The sequence below is a fragment of the Triticum urartu genome, chromosome 2 (genome assembly GCF_003073215.2).
Source record: "Triticum urartu cultivar G1812 chromosome 2, Tu2.1, whole genome shotgun sequence".
NCBI lineage: Eukaryota > Viridiplantae > Streptophyta > Magnoliopsida > Poales > Poaceae > Triticum > Triticum urartu.
In genome coordinates this window covers 583,766,371-583,788,247 of record NC_053023.1, presented here as the reverse complement: position 1 = coordinate 583,788,247, position 21,877 = coordinate 583,766,371, and the positions used below count along the sequence as shown (strand labels likewise).

The window sequence follows — 21,877 nt, the reverse complement described above, 5'->3', positions numbered from 1 at the left end:
TACCGCGGAGAGAGATAGAGATCCAGAGAAAGCGCAAGGAAATAAACAAGTGAAATGGCACGTCAGTAACCAATACCGCGTATCCGCGCGCGCGCGCCCGGGTCCGAAACCAAAAACCTAGAAAACAGAATACTACGCCGACCATAACTCCTTTCCGCATCTCGCCAACTAATTAATCGCTCGCCTGGACGATGCCACGAGCCCCTCCATCACGCGTAGCCAGCCACGCTCTCGCAGACCACTCGGCTCGAGGTCCCGGCGACCACGACGACGACGGAGCAAGGGCCCATGCCGGACCTGACGACCCACCCCGACGGCGTCGCCTTCGCCCTCACGGCCTCCACCTGCCACGGCGCCGTCCGCCTGCGCGCCTCCGGCCGGCGCACGCTGGCCGCCGACCTCCACGAGCACCAGCTCTTCGTCCACCTCGTTCTCGACCGCGGCCGCCGCCGCGTCCTCATGGGCAACAAGGGCGGCAGCGCCGCCGAGTTCCTGGGCATGGAGCGGCGCAGGCGGGCCGAGGCCGTCGCGCGCATCGTGGCGAGGGCCCGGTTGCCGCCGGAGTGCGCCGAGGCCGTGGAGCGGCTGTGCGTGGCCTCGGCGGCGTACGGCCGGGAGAATGCGTGCGACGACGTGACGGTTGCCGTGGTCTGGAAGCCACGCACCGGCCTGGGAACAGGGTTCGCCGCCGGTGCCAATCTTCCGTCACATGCGTCGTCCTCCGCGTTGAGCATCTCTAATTTGACTTGGTTGTTCGGCTACAGCTAGGTCCAGCACGGCTGTGATACACTATACATCGCCGATTCTTAGTTTTATTTGGACATGTAAAATTCCGGCTGACCCTTGTAGGATTAACTGTGCATATGTATGCCTAATCATCAACCTGATAGTTTCAGATACCACAGCTTCAGCTACAGATGCAAGCTTATGTCAATCACAATATCACTCTGTCTCATCGCCCAAAGCAGCGGCAATGGTGCCACCGAGGCCCTTCGCTAAGTAACAACAAAATTACAGGTGATCAGTGTAGGACTGTTAACTGTGCATATGTATGCCTAACCATCAACATGCCATGTAATTTCAGATACCACATCGGTAGCTTCTGCTACTGATGCAACCAGTCAATCACAATATCACATCACAAAACGGCTCTCTGTCTCATCGCCCAAAGCAGCAAAGAGTTCAACACAAACACACACAAGCAAAACTTGGAAATTATACAGGAAATAAGGTAAGTCGAAGGATGGTAAAGATACCAACCAATACGGTAAGACCAAACGCAAAGCTCAAATTAGCATCAACACAAGTCACTTCGATTGCATCAAATTCATGAAAGTGCGCGGCGATATGGTAGGCAATGGAGCCACTGAGCCCCTTTGCTAAGTAACAACTACAAAACTCCAATAACATAAGAAACCACGACACAAGCGCCTACTGCAGGACCGTCCCTCTGACTTATATGATGCCGATCTTGTTGGCCACGTCAAGAGCATCATAGTCTGGTGTCAGCTTCACGTACGCCTTCTTCTTGCCATCAGGCCTGCAAAATTGCAAGTTTGGTTGGTCACCTAGCTGCACGTCATAGAGGATCAAGCAAGCAGCACAAAAAACGAACATGTGAGCAGAATACTAACCTGATCAGGGTGTTAACCTTCTTGGCCTGGATGTCGTACATCTTTTTCACGGCAGCCTTGATCTTTTTTTTGTCTGCCTTCAGGTCGACGATGAAGACAAGGGTGTTGTTGTCTTCAATCTTCTTCATCGCAGACTCAGTGGTAAGCGGGTACTTGAGTATCTGGTACTGGTCTAACTTGTTCCTGCCAGGGGTGCTGATCCTGGGGTACTTGGGGTCCCTGGCCTTGGACAGGGTCTTGGGGCGGTGAAATGTCACAGACGTGCGGATCTTCTTTGCGGTCTTCTTGATTGACCCGGACTTCACAGCCTTGGCAACCTTGGCAGCCTGGGCCTTGGCATCGCCCTTCTTGGCAACAGCAACTGGTAACAGATGGAAACAATAATCAGCTAATGGGCTTCGCAGCAAGACATACAGAATGACAGATGAGAGTAAGCTTCTGGATCATAAAGGGGCAATTCAGTCAAGCATGAGTTTAAGTTTTTAACATGGCAAAGAGTAACAAGTTGCAGCATATCACTGAAATTTGCAGAGCATACTATTGGAGCACCATTCAGTTGGCAAAAGAAATTTTGCCATAAAAATTTGTCAGTTTTATGTATGACAAAGAACAAACATTTTACAAGAGCAACCAAATAGTGAAAACTGCATTCATTCATGTTAACCAATCCAATAGTGAGACCACAATACTGTGAGATGTAAAGCAAACTTTGAACTACACATGAACTCAAATCTAAAGCACCTGAAATGTCTGCATTAGCATTTTCAACAACAAAAAATGGAGGCACATAGTTCTGCAACATTTTGAGGTTACCTTTGGGAGCCATTTGAGCTTCTCAGGACAGCCTCTTGAACTGCAAACACAGACGAGCAGCGATTTCAGATCGATATAACGAGAAACGATATAGGAAAATACAATGACATTAGAAAAGCAAGCTGTGTGTGTTGGAAGAGGAAACTAGTCTAGTTTTCCGAGCTAAAGCAACTCAGAGCGTCTTCTACCACAAGGGTAAATCGAAATCCAAACAACAACATTTCCCGAGCACAGTATTTCGACAGACCATGTGATGAAAATACATGAAACAACTATAAACAGAACACTAACTCGATTCGTCATGAACTGGAAACAGGGATAAGCCACAAGCCCAAACAAGCATCTAATTTGACGCCCAAATCTACCAACCATGATCATCACGCGCAACAAAACATAAACATCTCCTACACATCTGGACTACTAACGGATCTTCACACTACCGCGGAATAGGACGGGCTACGGGACAAATCACTGAGGAAAACAACAGCTACTGCCATGAACAACGACGCCGACGCTACAGGAGAAGCACGGGATTTCGCGCGCATGGAGCGGATCCGGCATCTCGTCAAGAACGAGGGAGCCGCGGGGGCTCGACGCCGGCTAACTGAGGCGAAGAAGAGCGGAGCATGAGCACGGCGGCGGGGGAGGGGTGGGATGGGGAGGTGGCGGCGGGCGGCTTACCTTACCTTCCTGGGGTGCGGGCGCGAGGCGATGCGAAGACGGCTGAGGAGGAACCCTAGCGGCCACGCGTGCCAGGCCTTTATATCGTGGAGTCGAGCGACTCCCTCGTCTAGGGTACAGACTGGGCTGGGCCTGATTGGGCTGTACAGATCGCCGCGAGGCCTTGACGCCGATAAGTTAGTTATCTCGCACGTTTTTTTTTTCCTAAATTGAGTTTTTCTTTAAATGCTATATCTCGTTTTAAATTGCTTTGCGTTTTTAAAGCGAAAAATCACTTCGGCTCTCCGGCAATACCGCTCGTTCTGCCAAAAATATTTTCTCAGTTTTTTTCGGTCTTGCAATAAACAACCAAAAAATCACATGTGTGGTGATCTGCATTTTTTTAATAGATAAATTTTCATAAGATAATTCTAGCGCATGCGGCTTGTGAAGAAATAAGAAGTCTGGTCTTGTTTGTATAGATTTGAATTTGCTTTTCCAACCATTGCTTGTTTTCATTTTCCAACCCCAACCCATGCGCATGGTTTTTGGCTGATTTTTTGTATTACTAGGAAAAAATAAACTATTTTCACCCATCAGGAGCACTAATACCCGAGAGCCAAAAGGCTACCGTAAGGATTTTTTTGGATTTTTTTAGTTTTTGCAAAAATAAAAAATGTTAACCAAACCCTGAAAAATAAAATAATTACATTGAAATCTTTACGGTGCACTAACTTCTTGAACAGGCGGTTGGAGTGCCACCGCAAGACGCTCCAATACCCGAGCCAGATTAACACGGTTGATCGCGGACAAGAAGTCGTCAAGGCTGTTGTTCTATCGGGACCATTGCCTAGAGAGGAAGTCCTGACGGGCGGAAGAGACACATGTCTACAAGTATTGATTCCAATAAACCCCACACGCTACGCGCTGACACCTGAGGGCTCATCAGATATAATGAAGATTACGTTGCAGGACCCAACATCAAGGGAAGTCATCATCGTAACGCCGATAGACTCTACAAACCCTAAACTCACTGTCCCAAGCAGGGCACGTCGATAGACTCTACAAACTCTAAACTCACCGTCCCAAACATACGACATGAATCTACGGCCTGTGAATCATCGATGTGCCATTTCTGGCGCAGGCCATATTAACTTACGTTGTGCCTTAATTATGGGTCTCACTTGCTAGTGGCATGAATCACACAATGAGAGATTATTTGTGGCATGCCATTTCTAGCGCATGCCCCCGGTAACTTAGGTCGCGCCCCATCTTTTGGGTCTCACTTAGTAGTGGCATGAAGTTTTGATGGCACACTGATGAGTGATATTTTTACACTCATTTACCCTTTATTTAAACCGAGATATTTCATTAAAACTGAGATATTCGCTCCGATATTGCTACTATGACTAATAGATGCAAAGGATTTCACAAATCCTCTCTTTGGGATGAGGCTTGCATGCTCCCTCACGGCGCTCCCATCCGTGCTCCCAACTCACCCATTCCTCATCCAATGGTCGTGCTAGTTTCCTTCCCCGATCGTTTCTTTACCAGGAAAAAATAGGCAAATAAATCATGTATTTCCTTCTCCCCTCGGTACCCCACCTTTCTTCGGTACATACTTGTTTCTCTCTCAGTCCCTCCCGTAACACTAGTGTTGCATTAAATTTGGAGGGGATATCAATGCTAATTTCATGGTTTTACCGCCGACGAACAAAGAACACAGGTCTGGGTGCCAAACCAACCAATCATCTGTTAATCCATATGGGGAATCACAGAAATCTCACCACTGATGAAGACATGAGCTCATCAAACAAGGTCAATCTCAGCCAGAAGCAAAAGCGCATTAGATAAATCAGATCAACTATGAGTATGATCATAGACAGAAGTACAACGAATGAACTATCTCAGACATATACAAGTATCAGGCAAAGGAGAAAATCAGGGCGGCGACAGGAGGAAATCCGTCGATAGCTGGCTAACTGGATGATGGAAGGGTAAGCGGAAGGGAAAAGAAAATATATGTATTACGGGAGAGAGAATAAGTATGAAGGGGAGAAGGAGATACAAGATTTATTTGCCTTTTATTTTCTTGAAAAGGTACGCTGGGAAGGAAACTAGCGTAACCGTTGGATGAGTAATGGGTGCGTGGGAGCACGGATGGGAGCACCGCAAGGGAGCAGACAAGCCTCGTCCCTCTCTTTGATGTGTTTCCACATGAAATGGGCTAAAAATGGAAGAAATCAAGTGTGAACATGGAAAGAAGTGAAGGATGAGATAGAAGAAATCAAGACGAGACACACCGGAAGAAATATCACAAAAGACGACATTCCATGTGAACAACTTTTATAAAGGGGATCAGGTCGAAATGTGAACAGAAAGTCCGCGAGTGAAGTCAGAACGGAGTCATCTTCATCCATCTCCATCAACACTAGTTGCCGCCATTTCCATCTCCATAGCCACCATCACCACCATAGATCTTCTTCCTCTAGATCATACTTGTAATCATGCACCACACACGTCATCCATTGTAAGACATATTACCAATCAATCATTCCCCATGATATGTTTTTCAATGTGTTCTTCGTGTGATCTGATCTCCTTGTGTGAGTAGTTTGGTAAAGTATGGGTTGAGGCAAAGGACTTGCAACCCTCTATATTTGTTGTGGGGATCAGTGGAACTACTTTGAATTAACGTCCCGTATGTGTAAAATAAAATTGTTTCGTAGATGTCTCTTGTCTCATCTACGTTCTTCATCCCTGCAGGTACCCATGATCCCCATGATCATGAGGAACGAGCCACAAAGAGGCTAAGGGCAGGGAGACCATGAAGTGTTATTCTGAACACAAGTGACAGAAGGGTTTAGTACGGTAACACGGATCTGATGACCCACAAATATAGGGGATCAATTGTAGTCCTTTTGATAAGTAAGTGTGTCGCACTACAGGAATCAAATAATTTGCCGTCTGTGAATCACAGACGGCAAAGACCTTAATACAGACGGCAAAGATTTTACCGTCAGAAAGCAGACGGCAAGGATAAGTAGGCAAAGAATACTTTCCCGTCAGCTTTTGACCAGGCAGATGGCAAAGATTTTGCCGTCAGCCAACTATAGATTTGCCGTCTGCCGCAAAAATAACACACGGCAAAACCACGTTCTTTGCCGTCAGTCAAAACTTGTTCTTTGCTGTCATCTAGACTAAAGTACACGCCGGACACATGAACATCAAATCAATAGAGCAGGTTCAGCTCACGTTAGATTTGGTTTCGACACGGCCGTGCTACCTTTCATTCATTGTAGGTGGACTGGTGGAGTTACAGAGAAGTTACACTTGTAGGTGGAGTTATAGAGAAGTTACACAGTTGTCCTGAAAATTTACACAAAGGACCCTAGAAAGTAAAAATAAAAGCAATCAAGTCCTTCGTCCTTGTCCACTGCAGGAACAGGGACTTGACCGTCGGCCGTCCTTCTACTGGCCGGGGATCCATGCCGCCGCCTTGCCCTGCTCGCCTAGCCGCGCCACCGCACAGCCGCCCGGCCATCCTCTGCACCAGCGCCCGGCCATGCTCGCCGCGCAGACGCACGGCCCAGCTCGCCCGCGCCCTGCTAGCGCCGACCGCCCGCGCGTCGCTTGCAGCGGCCTCCCGCGCCGGCTGCCCTGCCCGCACCGGCCGGCAGCAGGCGTGCCCTGGTCGCCCGACCTGGTCTCCGAACCGGCGCCCGGCCATGCTCGCCGCGTAGCCGCACGGCCCTGCTCGCCCGCGCCCTGCTAGCGCCGCCCGCCCGAGCGTCGCTCGCAGCGGCCTCCCGCGCCGGCTGCCCTGCTAGCGCCGCCCGCCCGCGCGTCTCTTGCAGCCCGGAGCGACCATGCCCTGCTCGCGCCGCCCGCCTCGGTTGTTCCTGGAGAAAGAGAGAGGGAGGATTCAGAGAGGGACGGAGCAGAGGAAGGGGAGGCCGGAGGCCTGCCGGCGGTGGCAGAGGATTCGCTGGCCGGAGGACCGAGGCTGGTGGCGCCGGCGGGTCAATCTGGAGGCGGGCGAGCGGGATACGCCGGCGCGAGAGAGAGAGAGAGAGAGAGAGAGAGAGAGAGAACGTGCGGTGGGGTGGGCTGCGGGTGGATAAGGTGGGTTGGTTGGGCTGCGGGTGGTGGGGTGGGGACAGAGAGATCGTAGGGATGGGGTGGGTTGCGCATCTGCGGTGGATATTGCTGCCACGTCAACGATCCGTGGGATCGATCCGTGGGCTGTGTTTCTTGTTTGCCGACTGTTTTCTTTATTACATACGGCAAAGAACTCATTTTGCCGTCATCAAATAAAATACATACGGCAAAGATCTTTGCCGTCTGCGTTTTTCATTACAGAAGGTAAAGATTATACTTTGCCATCTATAATAAAAAAAGCACACGGCAAAGAGCTTTGCCATCTGTATTTTGTTTTACAGACGGTAAAGTGAGTTCTTTGCCGTCCGTGTTTTTTTAGCAGACGGCAAAGTCTATTTTACCGTCAGTTTTTCTTTGCCGTCTGTTGATGACGGCAAACCTTTTCTTTGCCGTCTGCCCGACGAAAAGCTGACGGCAAAGATGTCCCCTAACAGCAAATTAGTTGTTTCCCGTAGTGTCGAACCCAACAAGGAGTAGAAGAAAATGACAAAGTGGTTCTCAGTAAGGTATTTTCTGCAAATATTAAAAGTATCGGTGATAGATAGATTTGTAGCAAGATAATTCGTAACAAGTAACAATAATAAAAAGGTGCATCAAGGTGGCCCAATTCTTTTTATAGCAAAGGACAAGCCAGTAAGTTCTCTAATAGCAAGCAAGGCACTCTCGAGGACACGTGGGAATTGTCATCTAGTCATGTTCATCATGCTTAGTTGATTCACGTTCGTTACTTTGGTAATTTTATATGTGGGTGGACCGGTGCACTACAAAAAAGACACATCCGTGATATTTTGGGCTGAACGAAAAAAATATGTCATGCTTATGACACTTCCAAGACGATAGTTGTGACAAAACCCAATATCATCATACATGTGGTGGGCTCCTACTTCTATGACAAAAAATCATGACAGAAAATGGGCTTTTCGTCCTGGGCGGGCCGGAGACGCAGCTGCATGACATTCTTTGGGCCGTCCATGACAGAAAAAAAACCGTGATAGAAGCGAGGGCGAGGAAAATATCAGGGAGTTCCCGGTTACGGTGGGTGGTCGGGGCCGAGAGATGCACGGAGGGATTGCGTGTTTCTGTCGTACACGTACGCGCGTGGGTGCGAGACGTTGGGCTCTAACTAAACCCGGGCGAGGCATTTGCCTACTGAAACCGAGCGATTGCACTGGCTACGCGTTACTGAACCTGAGCGGTCGATCGATCCATGGCTGTTAACTGAACCCGATCGAGCGATTCCTTCGCTATTGTTGCTAACTGAAGCCGATCGGACCTGCTGCCTCTTGATGAATAGTGAACGTTGTTGGGGGTTGGATGAACAGTTCCCGGTGGGGGGTGGATGAACAGGACCCTGGGGTAGTAGCTAGAGGTCGTTGCCGCTGGATGAATAGGACCCCAATCGAGCCGGTTGGGGGTGGATGAACAGGACCCCGTGGAGGGGTTGAACAGTAGCCGATGGAGGGCTGGATGAACAGTAGCCCGTAGAGGGGTGGTTGAACAGTAGCCGGTGGAGGCTTGATGAACAGGAGCCCGTGGATGAATGGTAGCTGGTGAAGGCAGGAGGGAGACGTCATGGATGAACAGTCGCAGATGGAGGCTGGAGGAGGTCGACGGTGGATGAACAGTAGCCCGTGGAGGCTGGAGTGAGGTAGTAGATGGTGGATGAATAGTAGCCCGTGGAGCCCCGTTTTGTGGTACGCCACACCCCTCCCGATGAACAGTAGCCCCATTTCGACCATAGGAGGTCGAAGAGAAGTCTGTTTCCTCCGTTTTGCGGTACGCCACACCCCTCTCGATCAACAGGACCCCGTTTCGACCGTAGGAGGTCGAAGAGAAGTTTGTTTCCTTTGTTTAGCGGTACGCCAGACCCCTTTCGGTGAACAGGATCCCGTTTCGCCCGTAGGTGGTCGAACACAAGGCCGTTTCCTCCGTTCTACGGTGCGCCACACCTTGTTTCGGCTGTTCCGTCCAAGCCGGTTGGCTCCCGATGAACACGATCCATTTTGTTGCCTCCCGATGAACACGACGATGCAGTTTCTTCGTTCCGAGCCAATCGGTTGGCTTCCCATGAATAGGACGTCGTCGCTGCCTCTTCATGTACACGAGCCATGGCCGTATGTATGTGCGAGTAGGCGTTCGAGACCCCACCCATATGTACGTACGTGGCCGTATTTACTTTCTTGCACCATGGTTGTACGTACGTGTACACGATATTGATGAGACTGCGTGACATGCTACGTCCGCGCCTCTACTACGACATGTGCCCCTTTTTTCATGGTAATACTTGTCTAATTCATACGTGTCCTTCCTTACTCGGCCACGGTTCATCGTTGCAGTCTGCAGACAGATCGGTCGACCAGTATGTACGTACACGTTCGTGACTAGAATGACAACGCTACGTACACTTCGACCAGGTGGGTCCTGATTGTCAGAGAGGATAAGGAGACACTTCCTTGCGCGCGAAGTTATTGCTGGTGGGTCCCAACTGTCAGGGGGAGAACTTTTTTTTGCCCGTAATATGGATGCACTTTCTTGCGTGCGAAGATGTAGCTGGTGGGTCCCAGCAGTCAGGGGGAACATTTTTTTCGCGAAATACGGTGGCCCATCCGGTGGGTCCCTGCTGTCAGGTGGAGGAATAATTATTTTACACGTAATAAGGTTGCACTTCCTTGCTGCGGCCGTGGACCCAACTGTCAGTCTCTCCACATACAGTACTCTTCCAATCGAAGTCGTTCCTTGACCACATTGACCACGCCGCGCCGAGAGCACTGATACGTCTCCAACATATCTGTAATTTTTGATTGTTCCATGCTATTATATTATCTGTTTTGGATGTTTAATGTGCTTTAATATACCTTTATATTATTTTTGGGACTACCTACTAACTAAAGGCCCAGTGCAAATTGCTGTTTTTTTTGCCTATTTGGGTGTTTCGCAGAAAAATAATATCAAACAGAGTCCAAACGGAATGAAACCTTCGAGAGAGTTATTTTTGAAACAAACGCAATCCAGGAGACTTGGAGTGGACGTCAAGGAAGAAACGAGGCGACCACGAGGTAGGAGGGCACGCCTAGGGGGGTAGGCGCTCCCCCCACCCTCGTGGGCCCCTTGTGGCTTTGCTGACCTAGTTCTTTCGCCTATATATACTCATATACTCTGAAAACATTCGAGAGCACCACGAAACCCTATTTCCACCGCCGCAACCTTCTGTACGCGTGAGATCCCATCTTGGGGCCTTTGCCGGCGCTCCGCCGGAGGGGGAATCGATCATGGAGGGCTCCTACATCAACACCATAGCCTCTCTGATGATGTGTGAGTAGTTTACTGCAGACCTTCGGGTCCATAGTTATTAGCTAGATGGCTTCTTCTCTCTCTTTGGATCTCAATACAAAGTTCTCCTCAATTCTCTTGGAGATCTATTCGATGTAATTCTTTTTGCGGTGTGTTTGTCGAGATCCGATGAATTGTGGTTTTATGATCAAGATTATCTATGAACAATATTTGATTCTTCTCTGAATTCTTTTATGCATGATTTAATATCTTTGCAAGTCTCTTCGAATTATCAGTTTGGTTTGGCCTACTAGATTGATCTTTCTTGCAATGGGAGAAGTGCTTAGCTTTGGGTTCAATCTTGTGGTGTCCTTTCCCAGTGATAGCAGGGGCAGCAAGGCACGTATTGTATTGTTGCCATCGAGGATACAAAGATGGGGTTTATATCATATTGCTTGAGTTTATTCCTCTACATCATGTCATCTTGCCTAATGCGTTACTCTGTTCTTATGAACTTAATACTCTAGATGCATGCTGGATAGCGGTCGATGTGTGGAGTAATTCTAGTAGATGCAAAATTGTTTTGGTCTACTTGTCGCGGACGTGATGCCTATATACATGATCATGCCTAGATATTCTCATAACTATGCGCTTTTCTATCAATTGCTCGACAGTAATTTGTTCACCCACCGTAGAATTTGCTATCTTGAGAGAAGCCACTAGTGAAACCTATGGCCCCGGGTCTATTTTTCATTATATTATTTTCCTAGCAACTTGTTGTTTCTATCGTTGTTTATTTTGCAATCTTTATTTTCCAATCTATACAATAAAATACCAAAAATATTTATCTTATTATCTCTATCAGATCTCACTTTCGTAAGTGACCGTGAAGGGATTGACAACCCCTTTATCGCATTGGTTGCGAGGTTCTTGTTTGTTTGTGCAGGTACTAGGGACTTGCGTATTACCTCCTACTGGATTGATACCTTGGTTCTCAAAAACTGAGGGAAATACTTATGCTACTTTGCTGCATCACCCTTTCCTCTTCAAGGGAAAACCAACGCATGCTCAAGAGGTAGCAAGAAGGATTTCTGGCGCCGTTGCCGGGGAGGTTGCACCAAGTCAAGTCAAGATTTGATCTCCCGTCAACAAGCCATTTCTGGCACCGTTGCCGGGGAGATCTATGCACAAATCAATGAAGGAAATATGCCCTAGAGGCAATAATAAAGTTATTATTTATTTCCTTATTTCATGATAAATGTTTATTATTCATGCTAGAATTGTATTAACCGGAAACATAATACATGTGTGAATACATAGACAAACAGAGTGTCACTAGTATGCCTCTACTTGACTAGCTCGTTAATCAAAGATGGTTATGTTTCCTAACCATAGACAAAGGAGTTGTTATTTGATTAACGGGATCCCCGGGTACCGAGCTCGAATTCGCCCTATAGTGAGTCGTATTACAATTCACTGGCCGTCGTTTTACAACGTCGTGCTATTGTTTTCTTCATGACTTATACATGTTCCTATGACTATGAGATTATGCAACTCCCGTTTGCCGGAGGAACACTTTGGGTGCTACCAAACGTCACAACGTAACTGGGTGATTATAAAGGAGCATTACAGGTGTCTCCAAAGGGAGATGTTGGGTTGGCGTATTTCGAGATTAGGATTTGTCACTTCGATTGTCGGAGAGGTATCTCTGGGCCCTCTCGGTAATGCACATCACATAAGCCTTGCAAGCATTGTAACTAGGGACATTTACATCTATGCCCTTAACTCGAACCCACTACTCAGTTTTGCCCCTAATTTTTAGGTATGCTCAGTTTTGCCCCTCCGCCGTTAGTTTCACTTATAGAAATGCCCTTCTCTGCCGTTACCGTCCGGTCAAAGGTCTTTGACCGTCCTGAAAAAATAGCAAAAAAAATCAAAAAAATATGAAATTTGGTGGGATCGAAGATAGTCATGTCCACAAGGCGCGTGCACATTTTCATGCCGTTCGGACACTCCGGGAGCTCGTGTCAAAGGAAAACATAAATTTTGTACGCATGCGAGCAGTAAATTCAAAAAAAATAGAAAAAAAATCAAAAAAATATGAAATTTCGTGGGACTCAAGATATTCAGGTGCGCAAGATGTGTGCACGTTTTTGTTGTGTTTGGACATTGTAGGAGCTCGTGGAGAAAAAAAACAAATTTTAGCTCAAAAAACTTTGAAAAAATGCACTATTTTGTTTTTTGTTTCTCTAGAGCGCCCCGTACGTCATTTGATCACCAAAACTTGCAAGCACTTTGTGCACTCAAGCCTCTTTGACGCCAAATAAATTCAAATTTTTTTGAACTTTTTTGCTATTTTTTTCGAATTTACTGTTCATAGGCATAAATTATTTTTGTTTTCCTTTGCCACGAGCTCCCGGAGTGTCCAACCAACACAAAAATGTGCACGCGCCTTGCGGACATGACTATCTTCGATCCCACCAAATTTCATATTTTTTTGATTTTTTTTGCTATTTTTTTCTGGATGGTCAAAGTACTTTGACCGGACGGTAACGACGCAAAAGGGCATTTCTATAAGTGACACTAACGGCGGAGGGGCAAAACTGAGCATACCTGAAAATTAGGGGCAAAACTGAGTAGTGGGTTCGAGTTAGGGGCAGAACTGGAATTGGCCCTTGTAACTAATATGTTAGTTGCGAGATGATGTATTACAGAACGAGTAAAGAGACTTGCCGGTAACGAGATTGAACTAGGTATAGGAATACCGACGATCGAATCTCGGGCAAGTAACATACCGATGACAAAGGGAACAACGTATGTTGTTATGCGGTCTGACCGATAAAGATCTTCGTAGAATATGTAGGAGCCAATATGGGCATCCAGGTCCCGCTATTGGTTATTGACCGGAGACATGTCTCGGTCATGTCTGCATTGTTCTCGAACCCGTAGGGTCCGCACGCTTAAGGTTACGATGGCAGTTATATTATGAGTTTACATGTTTTGATGTACCGAAGGAGTTCGGAGTCCCGGATGAGATCGGGGACATGACGAGGAGTCTCGAAATGGTCGAGACGTAAAGATTCATATATTGGATGATATGGTTAGGCCAAGGGGTCAAGCCCATGAGGCTTTAGGTCGGTGCAAAAGGAGTTTTGCGGAGGCCAGGGGGCCAAACGCCGGAGACCCTGGCGTCTGGCCCTGGGCCAGACGCCAAGGCCCATGGCGTCTGGGCCAGACGCCAAGGATTGTGGCGTTTGGTCCTGGAGTCCGAGTGGGACTCTTGCCTTTCGGGCAAAACCGACTTTGAGGAGGCTTTTGCTCCAAGTTTTGACCCCGGGGCTCAACATATAAATAGAGGGGCAGGGCTAGCACCATAGAAACAACAAGTTGATCCACGTGATCTATTCCTTAGCCGTGTGCGGTGCCCCCAGCCACCATATTCCTCGATAATACTGTAGCGGAGTTTAGGCGAAGCCCTGCTGCTGTAGTACATCAAGATCGTCACCACGCCGTCGTGCTGACGGAACCCATCCCCGACACTTTGCTGGATCGGAGTCCGGGGATCGTCATCGAGCTGAACGTGTGCTCGAACTCGGAGGTGCCGTAGTTTCGGTGCTTGATCGGTCGGATCGGGAAGACGTACGACTACTTCCTCTATGTTGCGTCAACGCTTCCGCAGTCGGTCTGCGTGGGTACGTAGACAACACTCTCCCCTCTCGTTGCTATGCATCACATGATCTTGCGTGAGCGTAGGAATTTTTTTTGAAATTACTACGAAACCCAAAAGTGGCATCCGAGCCTAGGTTATTTATGTTGATGTTATATGCACGAGTAGAACACAAGTGAGTTGTGGGCGATATAAGTCATACTGCCTACCAGCATGTCATACTTTGGTTCGGCGGCATTGTTGGACGAGACGACCCGGACCAACATTACGCGTACGCTTACGCGAGACCGGTTTCCCCGACGTGCTTTGCACATAGGTGGCTTGCGGGCGACTGTCTCTCCAACTTTAGTTGAACCGAGTATGGCTACGCCCGGTCCTTGTGAAGGTTAAAACGGAGTCTATTTGACAAACTATCGTTGTGGTTTTGATGCGTAGGTGAGATTGGTTCTTGCTTAAGCCCGTAGCAGCCACGTAAAACTTGCAACAACAAAGTAGAGGACGTCTAACTTGTTTTTGCAGGGCATGTTGTGATGTGATATGGTTAAGGCATGATGATAAATTTTATTGTATGAGATGATCATGTTTTGTAACCGAGTTATCGGCAACTGGCAGGAGCCTTATGGTTGTCGTTTTATTGTATGCAATGAAATCGCGATGTAATGCTTTACTTTATTACTAAACGGTAGTGATAGTCGTGGAAGCATAAGATTGGCGAGACGACAACGATGCTACGATGGAGATCAAGGTGTCGCGCCGGTGACGATGGTGATCACGACGGTGCTTCGGAGATGGAGATCACAAGCACAAGATGATGGCCATATCATATCACTTATATTGATTGCATGTGATGTTTATCCTTTTACGCATCTTATCTTGCTTTGATTGACGGTAGCATTATAAGATGATCTCTCACTAAATTATCAAGAAGTGTTCTCCCTGAGTATGCACCGTTGCGAAAGTTCTTCGTGCTGAGACACCACGTGATGATCGGGTGTGATAGGTTCTACGTTCAAATACAACGGGTGCAAAACAGTTGCACACGCGGAATACTCAGGTTATACTTGACGAGCCAAGCATATACAGATATGGCCTCGGAACACGGAGACCAAAAGGTCGAGCGTGAATCATATAGTAGATATGATCAACATAATGATGTTCACCATTGAAGACTAATCCATTTCACATGATGATCGGTTATGGTTTAGTTGATTTGGATCACGTGATCACTTAGAAGATTAGAGGGATGTCTATCTAAGTGGGAGTTCTTAAGTAATATGATTAATTGAACTTAAATTTATCATGAACTTAGTCCTGGTAGTATTAGCATATCTATTTTGTAGATCAATAACTCACGTTGTTGCTTTCATATGTTTATTTTGATATGTTCCTAGAGAAAATTGTGTTGAAAGATGTTAGTAGCAATGATGCGGATTGGATCCGTGATCTGAGGTTTATCCTCATTGTTGCACAGAAGAATTATGTCCTTGATGCACCGCTAGGTGACGGACCTATTGCAGGAGCAGATGCAGACGTTATGAACGTTTGGCTAGCTCAATATGATGACTACTTGATAGTTTAGTGCACCATGCTTAATGGCTTAGAATCGGGACTTCAAAGACGTTTTGAACGTCATGGAGCATATGAGATGTTCAGGAGTTGAAGTTAATATTTCAAGCAAATACCCGAGTTGAGAGATATGAAGTCTCTAACAAGTTCTATAGCTAAAAGATGGAGGAGAATCGCTCAACTAGTGAGCATGTGCCCAGATTGTCTGGGTACTACAATCGCTTGAATCAAGTGGGAGTTAATCTTCCAGATAAGATAGTGATTGACAGAATTCTCTAGTCACCATCACCAAGTTAGTAGAACTTCGTGATGAACTATAATATGCAAGGGATAACTGAAACAACTCCCAAGCTCTTCGTGATGCTGAAATCAACGAAGGTAGAGATCAAGGAAAACATCAAGTGTTGATGGTTGACAAGATCACTAGTTTCAAGAAAAGGGCATAGGGAAGAAGGGGAACTTCAAGAAGAACGACAAGCAAGTTGCTGCTCAAGTGAAGAAGCCCAAGTCTGGTCCTAAGCCTGAGACTAAGTGCTTCTACTGCAAAGGGACTGGTCACTGGAAGCGGAACTACCCCAAGTGATTGGCGGATAAGAAGGATGGCAAAGTGAACATAAGTATATTTGATATACATGTTATTGATGTGTACTTTACTAGTGTTTATAGCAAACCCTCAGTATTTGATACTAGTTCAGTTGCTAAGATTAGTAACTCGAAACGGGAGTTGCAGAATAAACAGAGACTAGTTAAGGGTGAAGTGACGATGTGTGTTGGAAGTGGTTCCAAGATTGATATGATCATCATCGCACACTCCCTATAATTTCGAGATTAGTGTTGAACCTAAATAAGTGTTGTTTGGTGTTTGCGTTGAGCATGAATATGATTTGATCATGTTTACGGTTATTCATTTAAAGAGAATAAAATGTTGTTCTGTTTATATGAATAAAACCTTATATGGTTACACACCCAATGAAAATAGTTCGTTGGATCTCGATCGTAGTGATACACATAATCATAATATTGAAACCAAAAGATGCAAAGTTAATAATGATAGTGCAACTTATTTGTAGCACTGCCGTTTAGGTCATATTGGTGTAAAGCGCATGAAGAAACTCCATGCTGATGGGCTTTTGGAATCACTTGATTATGAATCAGTTGATGCTTGCGAACCATGCCTCATGGGCAAGATGACTAAGACTCTGTTCTTCGGAACAATGGAGCGAGCAATAAGATTTGTTGGATATCATACATACTGATGTATGTGGTCCGATGAATATTGAGGCTCGCGACAAGTATCATTATTTTCTGATCTTCACAGATGATTTGAGCAGATATGAGTATATCTACTTGATGAAACATAAGTCTGAAACATTTGAAAAGTTCAAAGAATTTCAGAGTGAAGTGAAAAATCATCGTAACAAGAAAATAAAGTTTCTACGATCTGATCGTAGAGAAGAGTATTTGAGTTACGAGTTTGGCCTTCAGTTAAAAACAATGTGAAATAGTTTCACTACTCATGCCACCTGGAACACCACAATGTAATGGTGTGTCCGAACGTCATAACTGTACTTTATTGGATATAGTGCAATCTATGATGTATCTTACCGATCTACCACTATCGTTTTGGGGTTTTGCATTAGAGACAGCTGCATTCACGTTTAATAGGGCACCATCAAAATCCGTTGAGACGATGCCTTATGAACTGTGGTTTGGCAAGAAACCAAAGTTGTCGTTTCTGAAAGTTTGGGGCTGCGATGCTTATGTGAAAAAGCTTCAACCTGATAAGCTCGAACCCAAATCGGAGAAATGTGTCTTCATAGGATGCCCAAAAGTTACTGTTGGGTACACCTTCTATCACAGATCCGAAGGCAAGATTTTTTGCTAAATTTGGAAACTTTCTGGAGAAGGAGTTTCTCTTGAAAGAAGTGAGTGGGAGGAAAGTAGAAAACTTGATAAGGTAATTGTACCTTCTCCTTTATTGGAAAGTAGTTCATCACAGAAATCTGTTCCTGTGACTCCTACACCAATTAGTGAGGAAGCTAATGATGATGATCATGAAACTTTAGATCAAGTTACTACCGAATCTCGTAGGTAAACCAGAGTGAGATCCGCACCAGAGTGGTACGGTAATCCTGTTCTGGAAGTCATGTTACTAGACCATGACGAACTTGCGAACTATGAGGAAGCGATGATGAGCCCAGATTCCACAAAATGGTTTGAGGCCATGAAATCTGAGATATGATCCATGTATGAGAACAAAGTATGGACTTTGATGGATTTGCCCGATGATCGGCAAGCCATAGAAAATAAATGGATCTTCAAGAGGAAGACAGACGCTGATAGTAGTGTTACTATCTACAAAGCTAGAATTGTCACAAAAAGGTTTTCGACGAGTTCAAGGTGTTGACTACGATGAGAGATTCTCACTCGTATCTATGCTTAAAGTCTGTCCGAATCATGTTAGCAATTGCCGCATTTTATGAAATCTGGCAAATGGATAAACAAAACTGAATTCCTTAATGGATTTAATAAAGAAGAGTTGTATACGATGCAACTAGAAGGTTTTGTCAAATCCGAAAGGTGCTAACAAAATGTGCAAGCTCCAGCGATCCATCTATGGACTGGTGCAAGCATCTCGGAGTTGGAATATACGCTTTGATGAGTTGATCAAAGCATATAGTTTTATACAGACTTGCGGTGAAGCCTGTATTTACAAGAAAAGTGAGTGGGAGCACTACAACATTTCTGATAAGTATATGTGATTGACATATTGTTGATCGGAAATAATGTAGAATTATTCTGTAAAGCATAAAGGAGTGTTTGAAAGGAATTTTTCAAAGAAAGACTTCAGTGAAGCTGCTTACATATTGAGCTTCAAGATCTATAGAGATAGATCAAGACGTTTGATAAGTTTTTTCAATGAGTACATACCTTGACAAGATTTTGAAGTAGTTCAAAATGGAGCGGTCAAAGAAAGAGTTCTTGCCTGTATTACAAGGTGTGAAGTTGAGTAAGACTCAAAGCCCGACCACGGCAGAAGATAGAAAGAGAATGAAAGTCATTCCCTATGCCTTGGCCATAGGTTCTATAAAGTATGTCATGTTGTATACCAGATCTATTGTATACCCTGCACTGATTTGGCAAGGGAGTACAATAGTGATCTAGGAGTAGATCACTGGACAACGGTCAGAATTATCCTTAGTGAAATAAGGATATGTTTCTCGATTATGGACGTGACAAAAAGGTTCGCCGTAAAGGGTTACGTCGATGCAAGTTTTGACACTGATCTGGATGACTCTAAGTCTCGATCTAGATACATATTGAAAGTGGGAGCAATTAGCTAGAGTAGCTCCGTGCAGAGCATTGTAGACATAGAAAATTGCAAAATACATAACGGATCTGAATGTGAAAGACCGTTGACTAAGTTTCCCTCACAAGCAAAACATGATCACACCTTAGTACTCTTTGGGTGTTAATCGCATAGCGATGTGAACTAGATTACCGAATCTAGTAAACCCTTTGGGTGTTGGTCACATGGCGATGTGAACTATGGGTGTTAATCACATGATGATGTGAACTATCGATGTTAATCACATAGTGATGTGATCTAGATTATTGACTCTAGTGCAAGTGGGAGACTGAAGGAAATATGCCCTAGAGGCAATAATAAAGTTATTATTTATTTCCTTATTTCATGATAAATGTTTATTATTCATGCTAGAATTGTATTAACCGGAAACATAATACATGTGTGAATACATAGACAAACAGAGTGTCACTAGTATGCCTCTACTTGACTAGCTCGTTAATCAAAGATGGTTATGTTTCCTAACCATAGACAAAGGAGTTGTTATTTGATTAACGGGATCACATCATTAGTTGAATGATCTGATTGACATGACCCATTCCATTAGCTTAGCACCCGATCGTTTAGTATGCTGCTATTGCTTTCTTCATGACTTATACATGTTCCTATGACTATGAGATTATGCAACTCCCGTTTGCCGGAGGAACACTTTGGGTGCTACCAAATGTCACAACGTAACTGGGTGATTATAAAGGAGCATTACAGGTGTCTCCAAAGGTAGATGTTGGGTTGGCGTATTTCGAGATTAGGATTTGTCACTCCGATTGTCGGAGGGCCCTCTCGGTAATACACATCACATAAGCCTTGCAAGCATTGCAACTAATGAGTTAGTTGCGAGATGATGTATTACAGAACGAGTAAAGAGACTTGCCGGTAACGAGATTGAACTAGGTATTGGAATACCGACGATCGAATCTCGGGCAAGTAACATACCGATGACAAAGGGAACAACGTATGTTGTTATGCGGTCTGACCGATAAAGATCTTCGTAGAATATGTAGGAGCCAATATGGGCATCCAGGTCCCGCTATTGGTTATTGACCGGAGACGTGTCTCGGTCATGTCTACATTGTTCTCGAACCCGTAGGGTCCGCACGCTTAAGGTTACGATGACAGTTATATTATGAGTTTACATGTTTTGATGTACCGAAGGAGTTCGGAGTCCCGGATGAGATCGGGGACATGACGAGGAGTCTCGAAATGGTCGAGACGTAAAGATTCATATATTGGATGATATGGTTAGGCCAAGGGGTCAAGCCCATGAGGCTTTAGGTCGGTGCAAAAAGGAGTTTTGCGGAGCCAGGGGGCCAAACGCCGGAGACCCTGGCGTCTGGCCCTGGGCCAGACGCCGAGGCCCATGGCGTCTGGGGCCAGACGCCAAGGATTGTGGCGTTTGGTCCTGGAGTCCGAGTGGGACTCTTGCCTTTCGGGCAAAACCGACTTTGAGGAGGCTTTTGCTCCAAGTTTCGACCCCGGGGCTCAACATATAAATAGAGGGGCAGAGCTAGCACCATAGAAACAACAAGTTGATCCACGTGATCTATTCCTTAGCCGTGTGCGGTGCCCCCAGCCACCATATTCCTCGATAATACTGTAGCGGAGTTTAGGCGAAGCCCTGCTGCTGTAGTACATCAAGATCGTCACCACGCCGTCGTGCTGACGGAACCCATCCCCGACACTTTGCTGGATCGGAGTCCGGGGATCGTCATCGAGCTGAACGTGTGCTCGAACTCGGAGGTGCCGTAGTTTCGGTGCTTGATCGGTCGGATCGGGAAGACGTACGACTACTTCCTCTACGTTGCGTCAACGCTTCCGCAGTCGGTCTGCGTGGGTACGTAGACATCACTCTCCCCTCTCATTGCTATGCATCACATGATCTTGCGTGAGCGTAGGAATTTTTTTGAAATTACTACGAAACCCAACAATCAAGTCATACAAAGTACCCATCACAAACTCCTATCCCTCGCATTACATTATTTGCCATTTGCCTCTCATTTTCCTCTCCCCCACTTCACCTTTGCTGTTTTATTCGCCCTCTTTTCCGTTTGCCTCTTTCCCGTTTGCCTTTCTTTTGCCATGGCCGAATCAAAAAGGGGTAAGGGTTCTCTCCCGGGTTTTAGTACTTTGGATAGTCCCTCTGTCCTCTCTAAGCTCATAAATAATGATGCTATGGAAAGACCTACCGGGGTTATCAATGAGAGTTTGAATAATTTCGATGAAGATGATCCTGGGATTTTTTTTGTTATTTACTTGATGAGTCTTTGAAAGATGCTTGGGATAGGCTATTAAGGATCCACGCCAGTTATGTACCCCAATATCAAATTGAGATATACCTAAAAAGCTTTTATGTTGGCTTACCCTCTTCATTCAAGCAAGTTTTAGATTCTATTTTTGAAGAATGTTTTCTTGAGGGGGATGCCATAGATACCTATGAAAAGATGAAAACTATATTTGGGCACCCCATGAATGAGAAGGTTGAATCCACCTCTCTTTTGTGCTTTTATCAAAATGAAATTATCAAAGAGATGAAGGCTAGCTTAGATGCAAATTTCTGTAGCATGCTTAATCTTTCTTCCACCATTAATGGCCACGTGCTTTCTCAAAATAGAAAGATAAATTCTATAGATAATAAATTTTCTCTTTTCTTTCCCAACACCAAAGATGACAATACCTAGATCTATTCTTGTTTTTATGCCTAGCTAGGGGCGTTAAACGATAGCGCTTGTTGGGAGGCAACCC

General features: G+C 45.7%; 1 protein-coding gene across 2 annotated transcripts; it reads right to left on the bottom strand.

The window, feature by feature from the left end:
* Positions 1-1,291: 1,291 nt before the first annotated feature.
* On the bottom strand, positions 1,292-3,248 carry LOC125538939 (60S ribosomal protein L23A-like). 2 transcript variants are annotated; one of them, XM_048702253.1, is made up of 4 exons: positions 3,129-3,248; positions 2,448-2,487; positions 1,635-1,995; positions 1,292-1,540 (listed from the first exon to the last, which is right to left on the bottom strand). In XM_048702253.1, exons 2-4 carry the CDS (start codon positions 2,458-2,460, stop codon positions 1,456-1,458), a joined length of 459 nt encoding a protein of 152 aa, XP_048558210.1. In that variant the 5' UTR covers positions 2,461-2,487; positions 3,129-3,248; the 3' UTR covers positions 1,292-1,455. The 2 variants fall into 2 exon arrangements, with proteins under 2 accessions (XP_048558210.1, XP_048558211.1); XM_048702254.1 differs by having other exon boundaries at positions 3,134-3,241.
* Positions 3,249-21,877: the final 18,629 nt, after the last annotated feature.